This window comes from Saccharomyces paradoxus, chromosome VII (genome assembly GCF_002079055.1).
Source record: "Saccharomyces paradoxus chromosome VII, complete sequence".
NCBI classification, from domain to species: domain Eukaryota; kingdom Fungi; phylum Ascomycota; class Saccharomycetes; order Saccharomycetales; family Saccharomycetaceae; genus Saccharomyces; species Saccharomyces paradoxus.
The window spans coordinates 673,754-692,941 of record NC_047493.1 but is presented as its reverse complement, the minus strand read 5'-3'; the positions used below and the strand labels follow the sequence as shown (position 1 = coordinate 692,941).

At 37.0% G+C, this 19,188-nt stretch overlaps 10 protein-coding genes and 2 non-coding genes across 12 annotated transcripts; 5 read left to right on the top strand and 7 right to left on the bottom strand.

The window, feature by feature from the left end:
• Positions 1 to 54: 54 nt before the first annotated feature.
• On the top strand, positions 55 to 1,218 carry CLB6 (B-type cyclin CLB6; the record flags this gene model as incomplete). Its single annotated transcript, XM_033910560.1, has 1 exon — positions 55 to 1,218. The coding sequence occupies one exon, from the start codon at positions 55 to 57 to the stop codon at positions 1,216 to 1,218; it is 1,164 nt and encodes a 387-aa protein (XP_033766451.1).
• A 285-nt stretch (positions 1,219 to 1,503) lies between these two features.
• Positions 1,504 to 2,922, bottom strand: CLB1 (B-type cyclin CLB1; the record flags this gene model as incomplete). The annotated part of the gene is made up of 1 exon (XM_033910559.1): positions 1,504 to 2,922. The coding sequence occupies one exon, from the start codon at positions 2,920 to 2,922 to the stop codon at positions 1,504 to 1,506; it is 1,419 nt and encodes a 472-aa protein (XP_033766450.1).
• A 3,008-nt stretch (positions 2,923 to 5,930) lies between these two features.
• SPAR_Gtrna21K lies at positions 5,931 to 6,026 on the top strand. The gene has a single exon. It is a non-coding gene; the product is annotated as a tRNA-Lys (tRNA).
• Positions 6,027 to 6,206: 180 nt separating this feature from the next.
• SPAR_Gtrna20L lies at positions 6,207 to 6,288 on the bottom strand. The gene has a single exon. It is a non-coding gene; the product is annotated as a tRNA-Leu (tRNA).
• Positions 6,289 to 7,200: 912 nt separating this feature from the next.
• Positions 7,201 to 7,989, top strand: VOA1 (Voa1p; the record flags this gene model as incomplete). The annotated part of the gene is made up of 1 exon (XM_033910558.1): positions 7,201 to 7,989. The coding sequence occupies one exon, from the start codon at positions 7,201 to 7,203 to the stop codon at positions 7,987 to 7,989; it is 789 nt and encodes a 262-aa protein (XP_033766449.1).
• A 157-nt stretch (positions 7,990 to 8,146) lies between these two features.
• Positions 8,147 to 8,380, bottom strand: VMA21 (Vma21p; the record flags this gene model as incomplete). The annotated part of the gene is made up of 1 exon (XM_033910557.1): positions 8,147 to 8,380. The coding sequence occupies one exon, from the start codon at positions 8,378 to 8,380 to the stop codon at positions 8,147 to 8,149; it is 234 nt and encodes a 77-aa protein (XP_033766448.1).
• A 230-nt stretch (positions 8,381 to 8,610) lies between these two features.
• Positions 8,611 to 9,534, top strand: SRB5 (Srb5p; the record flags this gene model as incomplete). Its single annotated transcript, XM_033910556.1, has 1 exon — positions 8,611 to 9,534. One exon carries the CDS (start codon positions 8,611 to 8,613, stop codon positions 9,532 to 9,534), a length of 924 nt encoding a protein of 307 aa, XP_033766447.1.
• Positions 9,535 to 9,745: 211 nt separating this feature from the next.
• On the bottom strand, positions 9,746 to 11,560 carry NOP7 (mRNA-binding ribosome synthesis protein NOP7; the record flags this gene model as incomplete). The annotated part of the gene is made up of 1 exon (XM_033910555.1): positions 9,746 to 11,560. One exon carries the CDS (start codon positions 11,558 to 11,560, stop codon positions 9,746 to 9,748), a length of 1,815 nt encoding a protein of 604 aa, XP_033766446.1.
• Positions 11,561 to 11,841: 281 nt separating this feature from the next.
• On the top strand, positions 11,842 to 12,393 carry GTF1 (glutamyl-tRNA(Gln) amidotransferase subunit F; the record flags this gene model as incomplete). The annotated part of the gene is made up of 1 exon (XM_033910554.1): positions 11,842 to 12,393. One exon carries the CDS (start codon positions 11,842 to 11,844, stop codon positions 12,391 to 12,393), a length of 552 nt encoding a protein of 183 aa, XP_033766445.1.
• Positions 12,394 to 12,575: 182 nt separating this feature from the next.
• PCP1 (rhomboid protease PCP1) lies at positions 12,576 to 13,616 on the bottom strand (the record flags this gene model as incomplete). Its single annotated transcript, XM_033910553.1, has 1 exon — positions 12,576 to 13,616. The coding sequence occupies one exon, from the start codon at positions 13,614 to 13,616 to the stop codon at positions 12,576 to 12,578; it is 1,041 nt and encodes a 346-aa protein (XP_033766444.1).
• Positions 13,617 to 13,881: 265 nt separating this feature from the next.
• MDR1 (GTPase-activating protein MDR1) lies at positions 13,882 to 16,734 on the bottom strand (the record flags this gene model as incomplete). Its single annotated transcript, XM_033910552.1, has 1 exon — positions 13,882 to 16,734. One exon carries the CDS (start codon positions 16,732 to 16,734, stop codon positions 13,882 to 13,884), a length of 2,853 nt encoding a protein of 950 aa, XP_033766443.1.
• A 275-nt stretch (positions 16,735 to 17,009) lies between these two features.
• Positions 17,010 to 19,079, bottom strand: TEL2 (Tel2p; the record flags this gene model as incomplete). Its single annotated transcript, XM_033910551.1, has 1 exon — positions 17,010 to 19,079. One exon carries the CDS (start codon positions 19,077 to 19,079, stop codon positions 17,010 to 17,012), a length of 2,070 nt encoding a protein of 689 aa, XP_033766442.1.
• Positions 19,080 to 19,188: the final 109 nt, after the last annotated feature.

Here is a 19,188-nt window from a genome sequence, read left to right as displayed (position 1 = left end):
GTGTGTTGGAAATTATTATTCAGTGTTATTTCTACTTTCTTTTAGTTTTTTAAAATGAATTGTATTCCTAGTCCAATCAGTGAAAGAAAAATCCAAGTTAATAATGAGAATCGTATAGGCAAGGAAAATATCCTCCACACTATTCCCAGAGAAAATTCAATTAACTTAACACCTCATTCTACAAATGAAAAGAAAGTCCTATCCGAGGTAAACAGTAATAAGATCGATGCTTTGCAACTCCCTCAAGGTAAATTACAAAGAGATTCCACTCATTTAGAAAAGACCAAGAAGAGGCGATTATCAAATGATTCAACTGATACTGTAGGGCCAAAGACCTCAAAAAAAGTGAAACATCATCAATGGAAGAATTTAGATTCATTGGAGATAAATGATCCATTTATGGTAGCAGAATATACAGATTCTATATTTTCTCATCTTTACGAGAAGGAAATTCAAACGCTACCAACACATAACTACTTAATGGATACGCAATCCCCCTACCATTTGAAAAGTTCCATGAGAGCTCTATTAATTGATTGGTTGATTGAGGTTCACGAGAAATTTCACTGCTTACCTGAAACATTATTTTTAGCGATAAACCTACTGGATCGATTTTTATCACAAAACGTTGTTAAATTGAACAAATTACAACTACTATGCATAACTTGCCTGTTCATTGCCTGTAAATTTGAAGAAGTTAAATTACCTAAAATAGCAAATTTTGCCTATGTGACTGACGGTGCTGCCACTGTCGAAGGAATTAGGAAGGCTGAACTATTCATTCTAAGTTCTCTAGGTTACAACATATCTCTACCAAACCCTCTAAATTTCATTAGAAGAATTTCTAAAGCTGACAACTACTGCATTGAAACAAGGAACATAGCCAAATTTATCATGGAGTATTCTATATGTTGCAATAAGTTTATCCACGTGAAACCATCATATTTAGCTGCCATGTCCATGTATATCGCCAGAAAAATTAAAAATGACAGTTCCAAATGGGACGATACTTTTATTCATTATAGTGGCGGTATCGGTATTGAATCAGACCCAGCGTTTGAGGATTTTATCAATGAATTGATTAAAGATATTGCTGTACCTGAAACGAATCTCGATTCGTTGAGGCTTAAATACAAAAAGCCAAAACATGGCATGGTTTACTTCAAGGTTTTTGACTGGTGTAAACAAAAAACATTGAATCACAGATCAGAATTATAGCCTTTTAACCCACTCTGCATCCTAAATATCATCGATAGACATACTTTATTTCTTTTATGTATTCAAAAAAAAAGAAAATGCATTATTCGTCATTCTCAAGTTAATTTTCCAATCACGGAAAAAAAACTAAGATTAATAAATTAATTATTACAGCTTACAAAACTGACACCGTGTGATAATATATATGAGATAACCGTTATATGAATAATGAATGCCTAAATTTTTCTGTAAAACAGATGATAAAGTAAGGGAAACGAATTTTGGTTTCTGTGGAGGCTCTCGCCTTCACTCATGCAAAGTCATAATATCATACCCATTCTTCCTTACTTTCAATGCCCATTCGATAGAAATTATGGAAGCCTTTAAAAATCTTCTCGACTGATATTTCTTTAAGAACTCGTCATGAATGGCGGATCCGACAAGATAATCCATCAATAGTTGGCAAACGGGATATAGTTTTGCCTTTGTGTAACCACCACTATAGTGAATCAAATTACCATCCCAGCTGCCTTTACCTAGCATTTTTCTCGAGAGGAACATCGCCGCCGAGGCGCATAATGATGGTAATATCCCAATGAACTTGAAATCCACTATAGATATTTCCATTAAGAACTTTGCTAACGTCCTAGACTGAATATCATAGTCATCCGCCTTTGATATTCTCCTTAAGAAATTCATTGGATTAGCGAAACTAATTTGAAAGTCTAGTTTTTCCAATATAAATCTTTCACCTTCCTTAATTTCTTCCACAGAGCATGCACCGTCTGTCTCGTACGCGAAATGTTTTATGCTTGGAGAGTAAATTTCCTCATATTTAGAGGCGATGAACAAGCATGATGTACCAACCAGTTGTAATCTATTTAATTGTACCACCTCTTCACAAAGAAATCTATCCATTATGTTTATGGCCAAATATAAAGTTTCCGGCAGGAGCCCAAACTTATTATGAATCTTGATTATCCAATTCACCAAGATGTCTCTGTTCTGTTTAATGTTCTTATGCTTATAGAGATTTGCCTTATTTGGTAATGTGATTATTTCTAAGTGGTGTAGGTAATCAAAGATATCATTAACGTCTTCGCTCACCATTAACGGATCATCAAAATCTTCTTCGTCTAAATCATCCCATTCATATTCCTCCAGAATCTCTTCTTCTGTAGTAAACTCATGTAATTTAAACTTTTTTTGGTCATCTTGCTCTACAAGAGTTGATATTGGTCTTTTTTTTTTGGAATCTTCTCTCACACTTTTTTTCTGCCATTCGATTTGGGTAGAAAACGATTTGTTCTCGGAATATACCAACCGATTACGGTTCAAGGTAGTTGAATTCGTATGAAGAGAGTCATCGTTTGAACACTGCTGCTGCTTTTTCTGCTTTGAATATCCATATTCAGGGATATTTTCCTTATTGTTTAACACCTCTTGTTTCCCTCCCTGTCTACTATCATTAAAAGAGGAGGTAAAATCGTCGGCTCTCGAAACCTCGTCCTTCAAGGGGAAGAAAGAGCTCAATTTCGAGAAGCCCTTCATTCCGATTTTTTTGTTCATAGAGATCTCCTGCAGGATATTTGCATTGTTCGTGACATTACCGAGAATTGTTCTTGGAACGTTTCTCTTTTGTAAAATATATTGACTTTCGTTTATACCATTCTCTTCATTACTATTAATCGTTCTACTATTCTCTACCAAAAGTGATCTTGACATAATGAGAAGATTAAGGCTTCCTTTGATGGTTGATATAACGGACGAAAATATTTTGGCTCTATTCTTGTTTGGTAGATCTTTTTTTTTGTCGTGCTTTTGTGATCTATTCAGCTGCACAAACTAGCAACTTTGATAGATTTTTTAAGAAACTATACCAAGAGCCACAATTAGAACTGTCGCTGGAAAAACTGAAGACACTTAAGTTCCAACCTGCTCAAGTTTGGCCGAATGCAAAAAACTCAATACAAACTAAAATTGCCTAGAACTGATCACTCAGATACCTCTCTCCTAAATAAAAGTGCAATAAATTCTATTACTTAATATATAACTACACGCCGTATTCACAACAAGAAGGGACAAACCCGTTTCTGCAAAGGAAGACGAATGAGGAAATCACAAACAAAACAAATTGGGTAGACCGTATGCGGAACGCAAATTGAAGTAGTATGTTATGTATGTTCCACACCTAACTTGCAGAATATTCACAAGTGATGCGGTAAAAATGCAAGCTGAAAATGATTAATTAATACAACGAATTTAAAGTTACCGTTGACGTGAGTTTTATGGTGCTTCTACATTTTGTGTCCGTTATTTGGTTGTTTACAGTTTTCCGCTTTGGGTAATTGTAAACAAAAGACCTGTCCGTTTTTGTAAGAGCCCCTGCTGGAAAATGGTCATCGAAACGGCCCACATGATGCATTCAGCAAAAAAAAACTAATGGAAGCGCGTCTGTGTGTGCCTGCTTCAAGAATGGCACTGCGTGTGCATAGCCTCGTTGAAGAAGTGCCTTGCAATACGACGAAAGAGGAGCCAGTAGCGCAATAAATTAATCGGAGGAATCTCGAGTGTAGCTTATTCATACAGCTAGAAAAATGCGTTCTTAACAAAGCGGGAAGCTTGATGAAAAAAAAAAATAACTGAGTACAGGCAAAACTTGTTTTATTCACAACACCATTTGGTGGTGTAGTAATGGTGCATTTGGTAGCTAGTTAAAAAACTCACGAAAACAATCTCACTAAGTATCGATAAAAAAGCGACGTAAAAATTGTAGTATTCAGCGTTAGTTTCAATTTTAATGATATTTTGATAACTATGATTAAGAGCTGAACATTTTTATTTGTCCCGAAAGTTTATCATTCTGAGCATATGTACACATCCACTTACCCTTGTTTTGTTTATCATCATTCATGAATTAAGAATATATAGTACACTTCACAATGAGCGAGTAAAACGACAATAATCGTAAAGAAGAAAGGAAGAACTACACTGTACTTCTTACGTCCAAAAACAGTTGTAAAGTAATTCGGGCAAAATTAAACGTTTTTGCCAGTATTACGCACACGGAGAATGGAATGTAAGGGGACGTAAACATTAAAATTTTCACGTATACAAAGTGGCTGACGTAATTTATAGATTACTTTCTGAACTCAACTTGCTACACTTTTTTCGAAGTAGTGGAGAATTCATCTTTCATCGATACCTGCTAGAACCACAATCAGCCACCTTCCATTAATATAACAAACAAAACCTATTATTTACGTGATATATATTTTATAACAGGCAGTGTTAAAAATGGTCCAAAGTTAGGTGACCAGCAGAACTAGATTCAAGCAATCGTTGAATTCAATAAAAGCTGATGCACGAAAATAATACTGAAATAAACGTCTGCGTAATAAAACGTATATAGGCAAGAAAAATTGTTGGACTGTTATGTTATGAAGGAGAACGCTCCATTAACCAATATACATAAAATTACCACCTATATTATAAATAGAATTTAACAACCTCCATCAAATCCTATTGAGTTACTAGATTTGAAAAGAATGTTGGGCTGTCATTCCTCACGTACGTAACTATGGTGATAATCTGAAACAATCTGACGGAATAGTAACTTTTATGACGCGCACCTTTGTATTAGCGTCGCATTTGTTTAAAGATAATAAACAAGAAACGAGCCATTTGAGCGGCAGGTGAAGGGAAGTGGGAAATATACTAGTTAAACACTAACTTGGAATCTATATGCTAACATAAGGTGAAATTGAATTTGCTGACAATTGTATGAATTCAATTGTCTTAAAGTAATATTATTAGGCGTGTAGAATATGAGAATTATATGGATTCTGAGATAATTGGATTCCGTTGTTGTTAAAGACTATATTATTAGGTATACGGAGTATACTAGAAATTCTACTCGAGGATATAGGCATCCACAAAAGGGAATCGATAGTTCTACTATAATATTGCTGTTTCTTCCTTCCTTTCATACGTTGCCATTCATTATTGAGAATTATGTGGGTAATTAGATAATTGTTGGGATTCCATTGTTACTAAAGGCTATAATATTAGGTATATAGAATATACTAGAAGTTCTCCTCGAGGATATAGGAATCCACAAAAGGGAATCGATAGTTCTACATAGTGTTATAACTTTATCTTCTTTCCTTTTATATGTTGTCATTCATTATCCTATTACATTATCAATCCTTGCGTTTCAGCTTCCATTAGATTGGATGACTGTTTCTCAATTTTTATGCCATCCTCTTGCACCGCATGTTGTAATATAATATTAAATAGATGATATTAGAATTTCATTCCAACAATAAGAGAGGTATATAAAACACACACCGATTGGTCATATTAATTATGATCAATATAATAGTGATTCCGGTAGTCGATATACATAAATGTGACGACTCATATTCCTCATATATGTACCTACCATATCATGTTCAACTAATAGATCTTTAACCCAGCTTCAGTATTGTCTGAGCTTCTCGTTTAACATTCCTTCTGCAATAGGCGCAATCACACTTAAACGTATACGAGGTGTACATCAATATACGATGGAAGCATTTAGATTGTTACCATAGCAACTCATGTCATTATTAATTACTACTCGTTCCAACAAATAATAAGTCGTGACAACAAGTTGCTCCCCCTAGAGACATTACGATTGTAATGACATCCGTATTATATAGGTCCGTAAATCAAAATTGATGAAGAACTCATCCTTGTTAGCTCAGTTGGTAGAGCGTTCGGCTTTTAAGCGTATTTGCTTAAGCAAGGATACCGAAATGTCAGGGGTTCGAGCCCCCTATGAGGAGTTCTTTCCTTTTTATCTTTCGTTTGAATATGCTGTAGTAATCAATAACGACTTAGATTTTCTCATATTTTTGCAGATTAGCAAATAGCCACCTACGAACAGTGTTAATGCATGGACGCAAAAGCGATAGCCATCTTTCAGACTTAAACCTTTATTAAAGGGCAAAAAGTTCAAAAAATATTGATACCCGCGGGGTTTGAACCCGCGCCTCCGAAGAGATCAGGACCTCGACCTGACGCCTTAGACCACTCGGCCAGAGTACCAAATCATCTGTTGGAAATGACTAGAAAATAAGCTCTAGTTATTGAAGAAACCATTTTCTGGAATCAGGACGTTCGGAAAATGACTTCACTTCTTTGCAACAACTGATGTAAAACGCGCTATCTAAGTGGCAATATACATAGAACCTAGAATGTACCTCTTCACAATAACCATGAATGTTTTATCTGAGGTACCTTTTATCGATGATTTTGATCTATTACGTATCAAAGGTTCTCTTGAAAGAAGTTAAGCCCGAAAAATAAACTGGGAGACCTCTTAATCTCACATCGCTATTTAAATCCCTTTTCAATTGTCAATACGATCTTTTCGTAAACAAAAGAAACGTTTTGACATCAAAGTCGAACTCTAAAATGAGAACAGAAAAAACTTAACCTTACCAAACTACTGGTCGTACGTTTGCCACTTCATAGGTGGCATCAGAAAGAACGCACCTCATCATTATTATGGAAATTGCACGGCAACTTCCGTTTGAGGTGCGCTTCGTTATTGCGGTTCAAGTAAAACCGTCACATAGAATTAGCAACAATAAAACGCCAGAGATTTCGTCTATTTAACCTTGGGTTTTCTCATAGCTGCTAGTTGTGAACCCTTTAATAACCATTGGTGTTTTTTAATGGGATTCAAGCCAGAACATTTGATAATAGTTTTTCTAGATGAGAAAAAAAAAAAAAAAAAAAAACGCAACAGTGCGACTATTGTCGCACTTACTATGCTGCAATTTCTCTGCAATACCCAATTCTGTCACATTACACGAAGAAAAGACAAAACGCTATTTCTTATATAAGAGCAAACCGTTCATAACTTTAGAGTAATAATAAAAAGGGTAAAAAACATTGATAATAACCACTGCTGTGACTACAATATAATAAATCTCGAACCATAAAGTTATAGCAATGGTGTTCGGTCAGCTCTATGCCTTTTTCGTTTTCACGTTGTCATGTTTTCTTTCCAAAACTGTGCAGGCAGATTCATCCAAGGAAAGTTTCTCCTTTATTTCGCTCGACAAAGAGAGTAACTTGGATATCATCAGCGCTATATCTTCAACAGCAGATGTCATATCATCTGTTGACAGTGCTATCGCTATATTTGAGTTCGATAATTTCTCATTATCGGAGAACATGATAGTTGACGAAGAATACCCATTTTTCGATAGATTTTTTTCCAATGATGTCACTTTAGCTGTTAATGATGAATCACCTTTGAACATCTCTCAATCCTTATCTCCCATTATGGAGCAGTTTACAGTGGACGAATTACCTCAAAGTGCCTCCGACTTGCTATATGAATACTCCTTAGATGATAAGAGTATTGTGTTGTTCAAATTTACTTCCGACTCTTACGATTTGAAAAAATTGGATGAATTTATTGAATCCTGCTTATTGTTTTTGGAGGATAAGTCTGGAGACGATTTGACTGTAGTTATTAACTCTATTGGTACCTTTGACGCTGATGACAATGAATATGCCACAGAAGGCACTTTGAGTCATCATGATAACGACAAAGGCAAAGATAGCGACGATGATATTTTAAGCTCCATCTGGACTGAAGGACTACTTATGTGCTTAATAGTTTCTGCGTTGCTGTTGTTCATTTTGATTATTGCACTCTCTTGGATATCTAATTTGGATATCACCTATGGTGCATTGGAAAAATCAACAAACCCAATAAAGAAAAACAATTAATCGTTATATATACTCATATATTTGAATAAACATATGTAAGATTGGATTATTAGCATATATATCCCAATCATCCATAACATTTAATGCTACTTTTTTTTTATTTAGCCTCTAATATATTTCTTGTATACTCTTTTCTAACAAAAAAAATACCAGTCAATCAGTCTTCCTTCTTGTTACCGTCAACTTTATGATCTTCAGTATCCTCGCGGAAGGCCACAACAATGTAAACAATCAGAACGACGTTGGCCATTGCAGCAGCTAAACCTCCACTGACTAAGGTATTTGATGTAAATTGCTGAATAATGAAAAAAGTTAGGACAGGCAGTACCACCATAGCTGCAGTAAACAGCATGAGTTTATTGATCACCGCGCGAGGTACATCTACAGCCATTATTTATTTCTCTTGAGGTCTCAGGATTACTGTTTACTATTGTTTTTCAGTATCGCCTTCATCTTAACTCGCAGGTTAATGATATAGTGAGTGCCCTCTTGCTTTGCTTTTGCTGGAAAAAATAAAAATAACGTAGAAAATTCTAAGCATCTGAAGACATACAACCAAAATAAAAAAAAGGTACGAAGTTGAATTTCCGACCAAGGTAACCCAAATTAACAAAAAAAAACATGGTTCAGCAACTAAGTCTGTTTGGATCCATTGGTGATGATGGTTACGATTTATTAATATCAACGTTGACCACAATATCAGGTAATCCTCCGCTATTATACAACAATTTATGTACCATCTGGAAACCAAACCCGTCTTACGACGTCGAGAACGTGAACGCCAGAAACCAATTGGTTGAGCCAAATAGAATAAAACTTTCCAAGGAGGTACCATTTTCCTATCTGATTGACGAAGCAATGATAGATAAGCCATTGAACTTTAAACTCTTGAAATCCTTTGCAAATGATAAAATTCCGCTGAACTATGCTATGACACAAAATATTCTGCACAACAGAGTCCCGCAAGCCACCAACGTCAACAGTACCAACGGAGCTGTAAATAATAATGAACGTGCAGGAAACGCTGTAGATGAAAGTGGAAGCAACAATGACATCATAAATGTTGACATGAATGCAAGTTCCACCCCTTCGAACGAATCATGTTCTGCTTGGTCATTGCAAATTTCTGATATTCCTGCTGCAGGAAACAACAGAAGTGTCTCGATGCAAACAATAGCTGAGACTATCGTATTATCTTCGGCTGGCAAAAACTCTTCAATATCCTCGCTTATGAACGGACTGGGTTATGTATTCGAGTTTCAATATCTTACAATTGGTGTGAAATTTTTTATGAAGCATGGTTTGATACTGGAGTTACAAAAAATCTGGCAAATAGAAGAAGCGGAGAATTTGCAAATAACAAGTGGAGGATTCCTTATAAAGGCATATATCAATGTTAGTAGAGGTACCGATATCGATCGTATAAATTATACAGAGACTGTTCTAATGAACTTGAAAAAGGAACTACAGGGTTACATAGAATTAAGTGTACCAGATAGACAATCAATGGACTCGAGGGTAGCACATAGAAATATTCTAATATGACCATGCCACCTGAGCATTTTTTTTACAAAATTCATTCAATATAAATATACAGGAGAAACAGTAACCGTTTTTTAATGTACAGGTTATTCTTATCTCTACAAATACAAATATGTAGTTATATATCTCACGTTGTTATACCGAAGATTATAAAGTAAAAAGGATGTTAAATTAAAAGACAAAACCCGAGAGGCTACTAAAAGAGAAGAGAGACCTATTTCTTGGAATTTAGCTTACTCAACTTAGCTTTTTGTTTGGCAATTTGCTTTTTTTTCTTTTTTAAGTTCTCAGCTTGTTCCTCCTTTTTAGCGTTAGAATACTTCATCTTTTTGTAGAGTTTCTTTTGTTTGTTACTCATCATTATCATTTTCAATTTCTTTTCTTCTTCCTCTTCGTCGACTTTTCTCTTTTTGTTCTTTGATTTAGTAACATCCTTATCGGCTTCAGAAGTCTCGGAATATTTGATACCTTGTGCTTCCAATTCCAGCTCTTTTTGAGCTTTTAGTTCTTCATCATCGTCATCTTCATCATCTTCTCCAGCAACAACTTCTTGATCTTCCTCTTCAACTTGACCTTCGCTTTCACTTTCACTTTCTTCTTCTTCACCATCTTCCACCGGAGCAGTTGGATCGTAACCAATAGCGTCACCCCATGGGCTTAAATGAGGTGGAAGAGCTTCACCTGGAAGATACTTGTTGGCAGGTACCAATTCGCCTTTATTAATACAGTCAAATACCCATTGTGGCTGAATATATGTTCTACCGGCAACCTTGTTTTTTAATACTGGTCTGTCAACAATTTGATGAGTAACCTTAGATATGTCAATATCTTTCTTATTCTCAATTTGGTCCAAGGTGGCTTCACTGATGACATTACCACCACAAGATAGGATCAAAAACTCAAGAATATCGATCGGAACTTCTCTACTGACATAAAAAGCAAAATCAGAAAACAAAGAAGCTACTGGCGAATCATACTTACTTGGTTGTATCAAGATATCACCCTTGTTCTTATTGTTATCCTCAAAAGTATCTAGTTCCGTTTCCTCATTTAGTTCTTTTTCTTGGTCCAGCCCTTGTTCCTTTTCCTCTTCTTCATCCTTTTTTGTCTCATCAGTGTTTGCCTCATCGGCATTCAAGGCTGACTTCAATGTCGATGCGTCCAAACTTTCAACCTGTACGTCTTCCTCCATCTCAGTTGGGTCATGTTTTAGTAGACTGTCTTCTTGTCTGGATTCCAAGATATATGACGACAAACCGCTTATGATTTTATCCTTCTTCAGATCCAATTTTGGCGGATAAATCAACCCACTATCGGTGTATAATTTATATAGAACGAAATGCAATAGAGTCGAATAAAATTCTAAGAAGGTCAACATGATTCTAAAATCAACATCACTTGGGATATTTTCTGGAAACTTGAATGGAACTAACCATCTAACTTCTTCACCTTTTATATTGGCTTGATAGTAGACACCTTTGATGGATACGAAAACTTTACGAACTAAACGTTCCTTGGCAACATAGGCTAACCATTGGTTACAGATTTTCTGAGCATCATTGATAATTTTCGATGAGACTTGGTTGGTAGAGGGCAAATTAGAGAAAAGAAATAACATATTCAAAGCATCATCAATATCCCTTAGAGCATCTGGGAAACTTGGGTAACGCTCCTTGATGATATGATCTAAAGTATAAGTATCCCTGTTTTCCTCCAACCTTTTAGCAGAAGAGACCTCACCTCTACCCAAAGCCCTTGTTAGTTTCCTAGCAAAAGTCTTGTGTTCTCTAAACTTAGCCAAGACAGGCTCATGCATTAAATATTGAATATCTTTAGCATAGTAAAAAGTGGTTGGTGCAGTAGAGCCCTTGTTTGCCTTCTTCTTATTTCTTGGCTCTCTAGGATAGATACCTTTGAATATACATAATCTTCTGAAATCAGCAAGAGAAACTTGCAATTTTCTCACAGCTTGAGATCTGGTAATGAAGTTCCTTGCGTTACCTCTGGTGTTCTTCTTCTTAATTCTCATTGTATAAGTAGGATATCGTCGATACTGTATTGTACTATTTATTGTAGAACTAAATTTATTTCACGAGTGCGATTTACTATTCATCGCTAATTAACCATCCAAAATTTTTCATTTTTCTCATCTCATCTCATCGCAAAAAATTTTCTTTGATTTTTTTCAAGCAATAATAGTCACCGCGGACGAACTTTAATATTTTTATGGATATAACATCAGGGAGGTAATGGTAATTAGCATTTGAGCATTTAGGTAAGATTACTTGGACTTGGCCATAGTCCAGAACGATGTACAGAAAATGGTGTTTATGCAGAATACATGCAGTGGGCCGGTTTAGCCGCCTCGGAAGTCACCGATTAGCATCTACGGGAGGTGCAAAGATCGGTAAAAAATTTGAGAATATGGATCAAATAAAGAATTATATATCAAAACCTGTATGGTCGGTCCATGAATATTTAGGCACAAATGTTAGAGAGGGAAAACTTGAGCTACCATCTGTAGATGTTGTGAAGAAATTGTTGCGATTATCAGGTCTTCCCTTAGAAGGAGCAAAGATCGAAGAAATTCAATTGCGACTTGCCAAACAGTTATCATTCATCAACAAACTGCATAATATACCTGTCGAAGGTGAAAAGCATACTAAGGAATATGATGCTCGATTGATGCAAAGAGAAACGAGGCAATTGAGCTACGCAAAGCTACTTGAAGGCATCAAATATCAAAAGCAGGATGCAGAGCTAGGTGAAGTCAGCGGATCTTGGAAACCAACTGGACTTGCCGTGGAATCCAAAAATGGATATTTTGTTGTCAAAGAGGGATTACTTAAAAACAGGAAGTAAGACTTCTAAGAGGCGGCACATACACTTTGTTCTATATATTCTTTTTACCAAAGTGTTTTTTGTACATATAACACTACGGCAAGGCTGAAATATTCTTTTTGAATGCATAAATAAGATTAAGTACATAGAAATCATAGCATTATTTACAATATGTCAAATGAAGATGTGTCTTTGTTAAGTAATTAAAACCACCTACCAGCAGTCTGGAGGCGACGCTGCCTCTGTTTTTCTACAGCTTTACTAATATACCATCCGTACAAGACCCCCATCATAGAGCCACCTAAATGTGCAGCATAATCAAATGACCCCCATCTTAAAGCACAACCAGCTGCATTCCATGCCACTGAAGCCAAGAATGCTACCCAGGCCCCGCCTGGGACTGGAAAAACAAACAGCAATATTTTAGCATGCGGGAATAGATACGAAAAGCATCCTAAAACCCCAAATAGCGCTCCACTGGCCCCCAAGCTAGGCCCAACAATGGCTAAGCGTGCCAGCTTTGGATACCATAACGAAAACAAAGACCCTGCAATGGCGCTATTCATATACAAGGAGAAAAAATTGGATGCCCCCAACATCGTTGAGAGTGAAGTGCCAAAGGACCACAGTGCTAACATGTTCATACCTAAGTGCCAAAATTCTTGATGTGAAAATGCACTTCCGATAATGGATATTTTGCTAGTTACATAATCTTTCTGCAGTAACATGTACTTCTGTAGAAACCTCCAGCATTTAGGTAATTGCCATAAACCAAATACAGCAACGTTGATCCCTAATAATGCGTATACAAGATTCTTTGGATGCGTCTTGAAGTACGTAAAAGGTGGGACGTGCTCGAACAAATAAGGAGAGCCGAAATAAATTCCTGCCATTAGCGAAAGCCCCAAAATAGTCATGGAGCCCAGCGAATTGCCGCCACTTCTCTGTTGCTGGTACTGCTGAAACCTGTTCAAACGCGCATATCGATTAGTAGTCTCTTCACTGAAAATAGGCCTCCATCTTGATTTCACAATCGACGTTTGAGAAAAAAATCTTTTCGGTATAATTTGCTGAAGAGCTATGACATTGTTTACTAAGTTTGGAGCATTTTTCAGTATCGAAACACTCTGGGACCTCCCGCTATATGATACAAAAGTCCTCGAAGGTAAAAGCGAAATATTGCTGCGGAAAACTATTCTTGTCGTGGGTCGAAGACCTAGCATAACAGAGCTCGCACCTGGCATGTTCACACGTGGGTAAAATACTATCTTCTGTCGTCTGTATATGTCAGTTGCAGAAGCCGTACCCTTTCCGGTTGTGGTTGCCACCTTTTTTATTTCACCGCTTATTATACAGGCCAGACTAGAGCTCAGGCTTTTTCGCTCCGAGAATCCGCATTCATGAGAGTTATATGAAGATGTTCCCCAATCCTGGCAAATATTGTTTTAGATATTTATATAAACAGGTACAGATGTTTTGAGGGGTGGTATAGGATTGATACGCACGATTTCATGCTTCAAATTCAATAAGGTTGGACTTCTCTTCTGATGAGTTAGCCGATAAAGGCTCAAAAGACCTTTCTTGTATGGCTTTGGTGCTAGTTTCGTTAGCATCGTCGATCTCAAACCAAGAACTTTGTAATAGTTCTTCATTCTCGGGCTGGTGCTCTGACGTAAAATCATCCAGATCATCGTACTTTTCTTCTTTGGTAGTTATCGAACTTGCTGCGGCTGTTGGTGTGCTTTCTGCGGAAGTGATGCTGTTTCTAGTTGCCACCGAATCAACACGACGACGGACTTGCTCAGCAACCCTTTTTCCGTCTGCCAATATACCGTCAAACATACTTCTAAGAACTTTGTTTTTGTTATCAATGTTGATATGTTCGTCGACGTGAACAGATGATCGTAAGGTATTAGAAAAGAAAAGCTCGTAAGTTTCGTCCGCGAGGATGATCATCCTAAATGTTGGCAGGTCTATTACTTTTGGATGGGTAGGATCTAAGGCTGCATTCGCCTTTATGCTTTCCAGCTGTTTTTGTTTTAATGTTCTCTTTTCTTCGCTTTCATCATCAGACAGGTCAATCAGGTTTACCTCTTCCGCGAGATCAACTGCCTTAGCATATTCAAAGGATCTTTGTAGAAAGTTACTTGCAGCTTTTAGATATCTTTCTGCTTGCTCGGCTTTATATTTTTCCTCATCAATGGTAACTCCTGTTGGTAACTCGATTTGGTTCATCGTAACTATCTCTTCACCGCTTTCCTTAATGATGCTCTCAGCAATATCGTCTTCAATCCGCTTTTTAGTTAACAGATCCACGTATCTACCACTCTTCCAAGGTTCCGTTAGCAGTAATAGCCCTTCTGATAGTTGTAGCACTTCCTCTCTATGTAATTCACCATCGTCATCTGTATCATATAAAGAGAAGAAATAGTTTATAGCTTGTAAAAGATCAACGGTTAACAGTTTATCCAAGCCGGTTACCACATCGTTCAACGTCAACTCACCAATATGGGCAGAATCCCAGTTGTCAAATAACCTTTGTAAAAAATCCCTTTTTTGTTTACGGAAAGCTGGGTCTCTGTCTTTTTCACACGGTCTGCACGAATCACAAAACTTACTCAAAAACTGAATGAATATTTCAAAGCCCATATTAGATGATCCGGTTCCCATGCTAATTTTGTAGGTTTCTATACTTTGGTAAAACATGTCATAGATGTTGGACAAGTTATCACTGGACAGGTTAAAAGTTTTTGGCATATGGCGCAACTGCGTTCTTTTCATGAAAGTCTCAATATTTTGAAAGATACCCTTCTCATATTTGTGTCTCGCATGCATTACCATTTCTTCAGTGATGACACTAAACTCTTTGAATGCCGTAACTAACAGTTCTTGAAATTTCGTGATTTGCCTATATTTTATGTCACTTGAATCTGGGTGGGCACTTTGTCCCAGAGTTTGGAAATAGTGCTTAATGATGGCAATAAACATTCCATCATCATCCGCTTGTAAGATATCATCCGCATTTATTTTCAGAACTGCCAATGCCACTTGAAATAATGTAATGGATCCGTTCATGAAAAAGATATCCATTATTCTAACAGCGTATTCTAAAGGCATTGAAGTGAAAAACAAGGACAAAAACCATGGCAAGGACACCACAGATAGTTGAATATCATGCTGTAAAATGTATTCCCAGAGAACTGGCATTCGGTCCTCTACAAAGGACTCAAACACTCTTTGGTCTAACAATGTACCGTACATTGTCTTCGAGTAATAACCTGGAACGTAGATGTCACATAGGTTACATAAGCACCAAAAAGCCTGTTCTTCAGACATGAAGATTAAAAATCCTGCGACAACTATATTCATGGCCTGACAATATCCGACATCAGGATTCTTCCAGGAATAGGCTGTTAAAACATTTCTCAACCTTTGAATACCTTCTTCAGTTTGATACGCTGAATATTCGGGCAGTGACCTCTTTAAATCCTTCTCGATTTCATCGATAGCTTGTGATGTTTTAGCAGCATTATCGTTTAGTATCCTTTCATATTCCCCGGAATATGCGTAACGTATATACATTGCACCCGAACATAGTTCCCAAATTTCACCTCTCATTCGATTTGGAACACCAATTCGAACTAGCTTTCGGAACATAGGAGTTTGTACGACAGCCAAATTCCTTCCATTCTCTCTAAAGTAATCAAACCACAATCTCAACTTAGCTTTTTCCTTGGCCATAGTAGGATTTCCCGGATATTTAAAATGCTGACCAAGACCTGCCCTGGGTACAGTTATATCCTTTTTACCTAGAATATTTTTAGCTATTAAAAATTCCGAATATGAAGTTTCTAGAAAAGCAGGTAAGTTTTTGGCATTAGGGATATTTTCCCTCAGATTTAGTTTCAATTTGTCACAGAATTGCTCCGACCTATAACGTATACCGATAAATTGAATTAGAACCTTCGCTCCTGTGTATAAAGTCACTAAAAGAGCAAACTCATACGATTCGGATGGCGATCTTTCTACACGTTTAATAGTGGAGATATTCATTATTAGTATGCACGAGGAATGATCGAATGCGTCCCGAAATACCAGAAAGTGAGGTGTTAAAAACAATCGCCCAGAATATACATAAGCAGTTTTTCTCCCTTTACTGTTCACCCTATTAAAATGCCCTTTTCCATCTTTGATGGAAGTTGCAAATGAAACTTCTGCATTTGTATCTTCCAAAATGTTTTCACTGGCTGGAAGTTTATACTTCAATCTGAATTTCTCATCTCTGGTCAATGTCGGAGTGAAACTGTCTGCTAACTTGTCCAAGAAGGGTGCCTTTTGGCGTAAGGAATCAAAAAATGACATATCCTATCCTTTAACTTATTATGGTTTCAACTTTGAGGTGTTTTCAATGCTTTAATTGGTGGGCCAGTGCCTTAATAATGCACGATTTTCTTAAATGCTGCGAGGCCTTTCCAAACAGATTTGTTTGGGCCTTTCTTATTGAAGCTCTTTTTCCCAGTTGCAGAGTCGGCCGACCATCTAAAATAACATGCTACACATTAAATAGTAATAACGCACAGAAAAAATGTACTAAATTTATCCAAATATCTACCATAAGATTGGTATACATAACTATGCTACTGGCTCTGGCGGAGAGGGATTCCTTCTTCTATGGCCGAACTAATTATATGATCCATCAATTCCGTCATGTATTCAAAATCGTGGACCGGGTTGGCGCAAGAGTATATGATACGCAATGTTGTTAGATAATGCGACTTAAAAAGCTGATTGTATGTACCTACGTCAATTCCATTGAGCCATCCGTGTGCTAGCGGGTAGAAAAATAGACTAGAATGTTTCCTAAAGCGGTTTTGCGTTCCTTTTTCTTGATCCTTGCCTAGTTTTTTGGACTTCCATACTGTTTTCGTCTCCTTTATCATACTAGTAGGCTCTTGAACTTCAACAAGCTTCCCAATATAGTGACTTTGATTATCCCACGGTAAACGATTTGTGGGGAAATCAAACTTAGGTTTGACAATAATAGGATCATCAAACCCTCTCAACTCCCTTGCGGAAAGACCCAAAGCAGATAATAGTGACATCCTTTGCTGCAATGACAGTTCTGAATTGAATAGAACATTTATAGCACTACTTACTTTTTCTGGAAGAACGACCAGTATGCTTACCAGAGCGTTGATTCTCCACTGCTCGAAAAGCGATTCATCAAGCTCATTATTCAGGCACGCTATGCTTGACAAAATACCTTGCGCATAATAACCAACCTCTAATGGGAAATCCGCTTTTTGCCGTACCAGTTTCACTGTTTGTTTCAAAAGTGGTATGAGTTGAGCCTTTCGGGATTCTCCAGTTTGTTCGTATTCTCTCATTAAATCTTTTAAAAATACAATTCGCTCAACAAGCTCCTGCTCATCGTTATCATCTTCATCGTCACTATCACTGCAGTCCAATGTGAGGCTTTGAACATGGTCTGAGACCTCTGTAATCTTATTCTTATCCGCATCTAATTGAGTATTGCATATAGATGAATTTCTCAAAGATTGGAAATTAATGGTGTCGTTATCACTGTTGCTTTCGAATTTTACATTCGGTATATTAATTTCAAAGTCACTTTCGTACTTCAGATCACCATTTGATAAAAGCTTGGCAATAAACATCGCCCGCTCCCTTGCCTCGCGTTCATTACTACCTAAATGTTTGGTCACGCCATTCAAAAATCGGTCATCGTGAGATATTTGCTCCTTTTGAGACTGACTGAGATTGTGTACTGTAAAGAGTACAAGTAATTCACATGTTTTTATGTCCACATCATCATCTGCGAAATCAGCAAATTTACCTACCAAAGCACTGGCAAGCTTTATAGAAGAGTGGTTGCTCATTAAACGTACTATGACTTCCTTTAATGGCAGGGACTGTATTTCAAACAATACGGACAGACTTATGATTTTATCGAGATCAAACCGCCGTAAAATCTTCCTAGCGTCATTTAGATTTTCTGAAGTCAGGCTAATTTGAATGTATGGCAATAGAAACTTAGTAACAAGCCTCTTTTGATCTAGCGGACTACTAGCTGACACTATTTTCTGAAACGAAGAGAAATACAATTCATCCAATAAGAACAATTCACCTAATAGCGTATCTGTTGCTAGTGTAGGGTTAAGTAGAAATACCGATACTAGCCATTCGCCAAGAAACCCAGGTAGGTCCGTTTTATTGTTCTCAAGGAGAAACTTCCATTGAAGGCGAAGGTATTCTAAATATTTTGCCATATCAATTCGGTTAGCCAACAAATTAAATATTTTGCTCCCAAAAAAAAAGGTCTTAATGCTATCACGGTCTACTTTGCTAGTAGTGCTTGCTTCTAAATAAAAATTCAAACATCCCGGTTCGATACTGATGATGTCTTCTAAAATCTCTTGATATATGCATATCTCTTGCAGTCCATCGCGACCACTTATTGTCTTAGCGAAGGTGACAAGTTGAGATAAGAACGTAAACGACTTAGAAGCTATCCGTCTCAATAGTACCTTCGATCTTTCTGGTAACGATGGATACACTGGAATTACGAACTTAATGAGTATCATCGAAGTATCTAGATCCACTGGCTCTTGAGGACAGGTATCTAATTGTGTTAAAGCTTCATGTATTTGACCGCTGTGAGCCCCCTGTTTCAGCGTTTCTAGAACCATTCCACGAGGAAATATATATGCATGCAAAGTAGCCTAAAATCCCTTTCTTTAGCTGCAATTTGTCCACAAATACTTATTGTCTCTGTTTTTTAGTGTTTGTTTTTGTTTC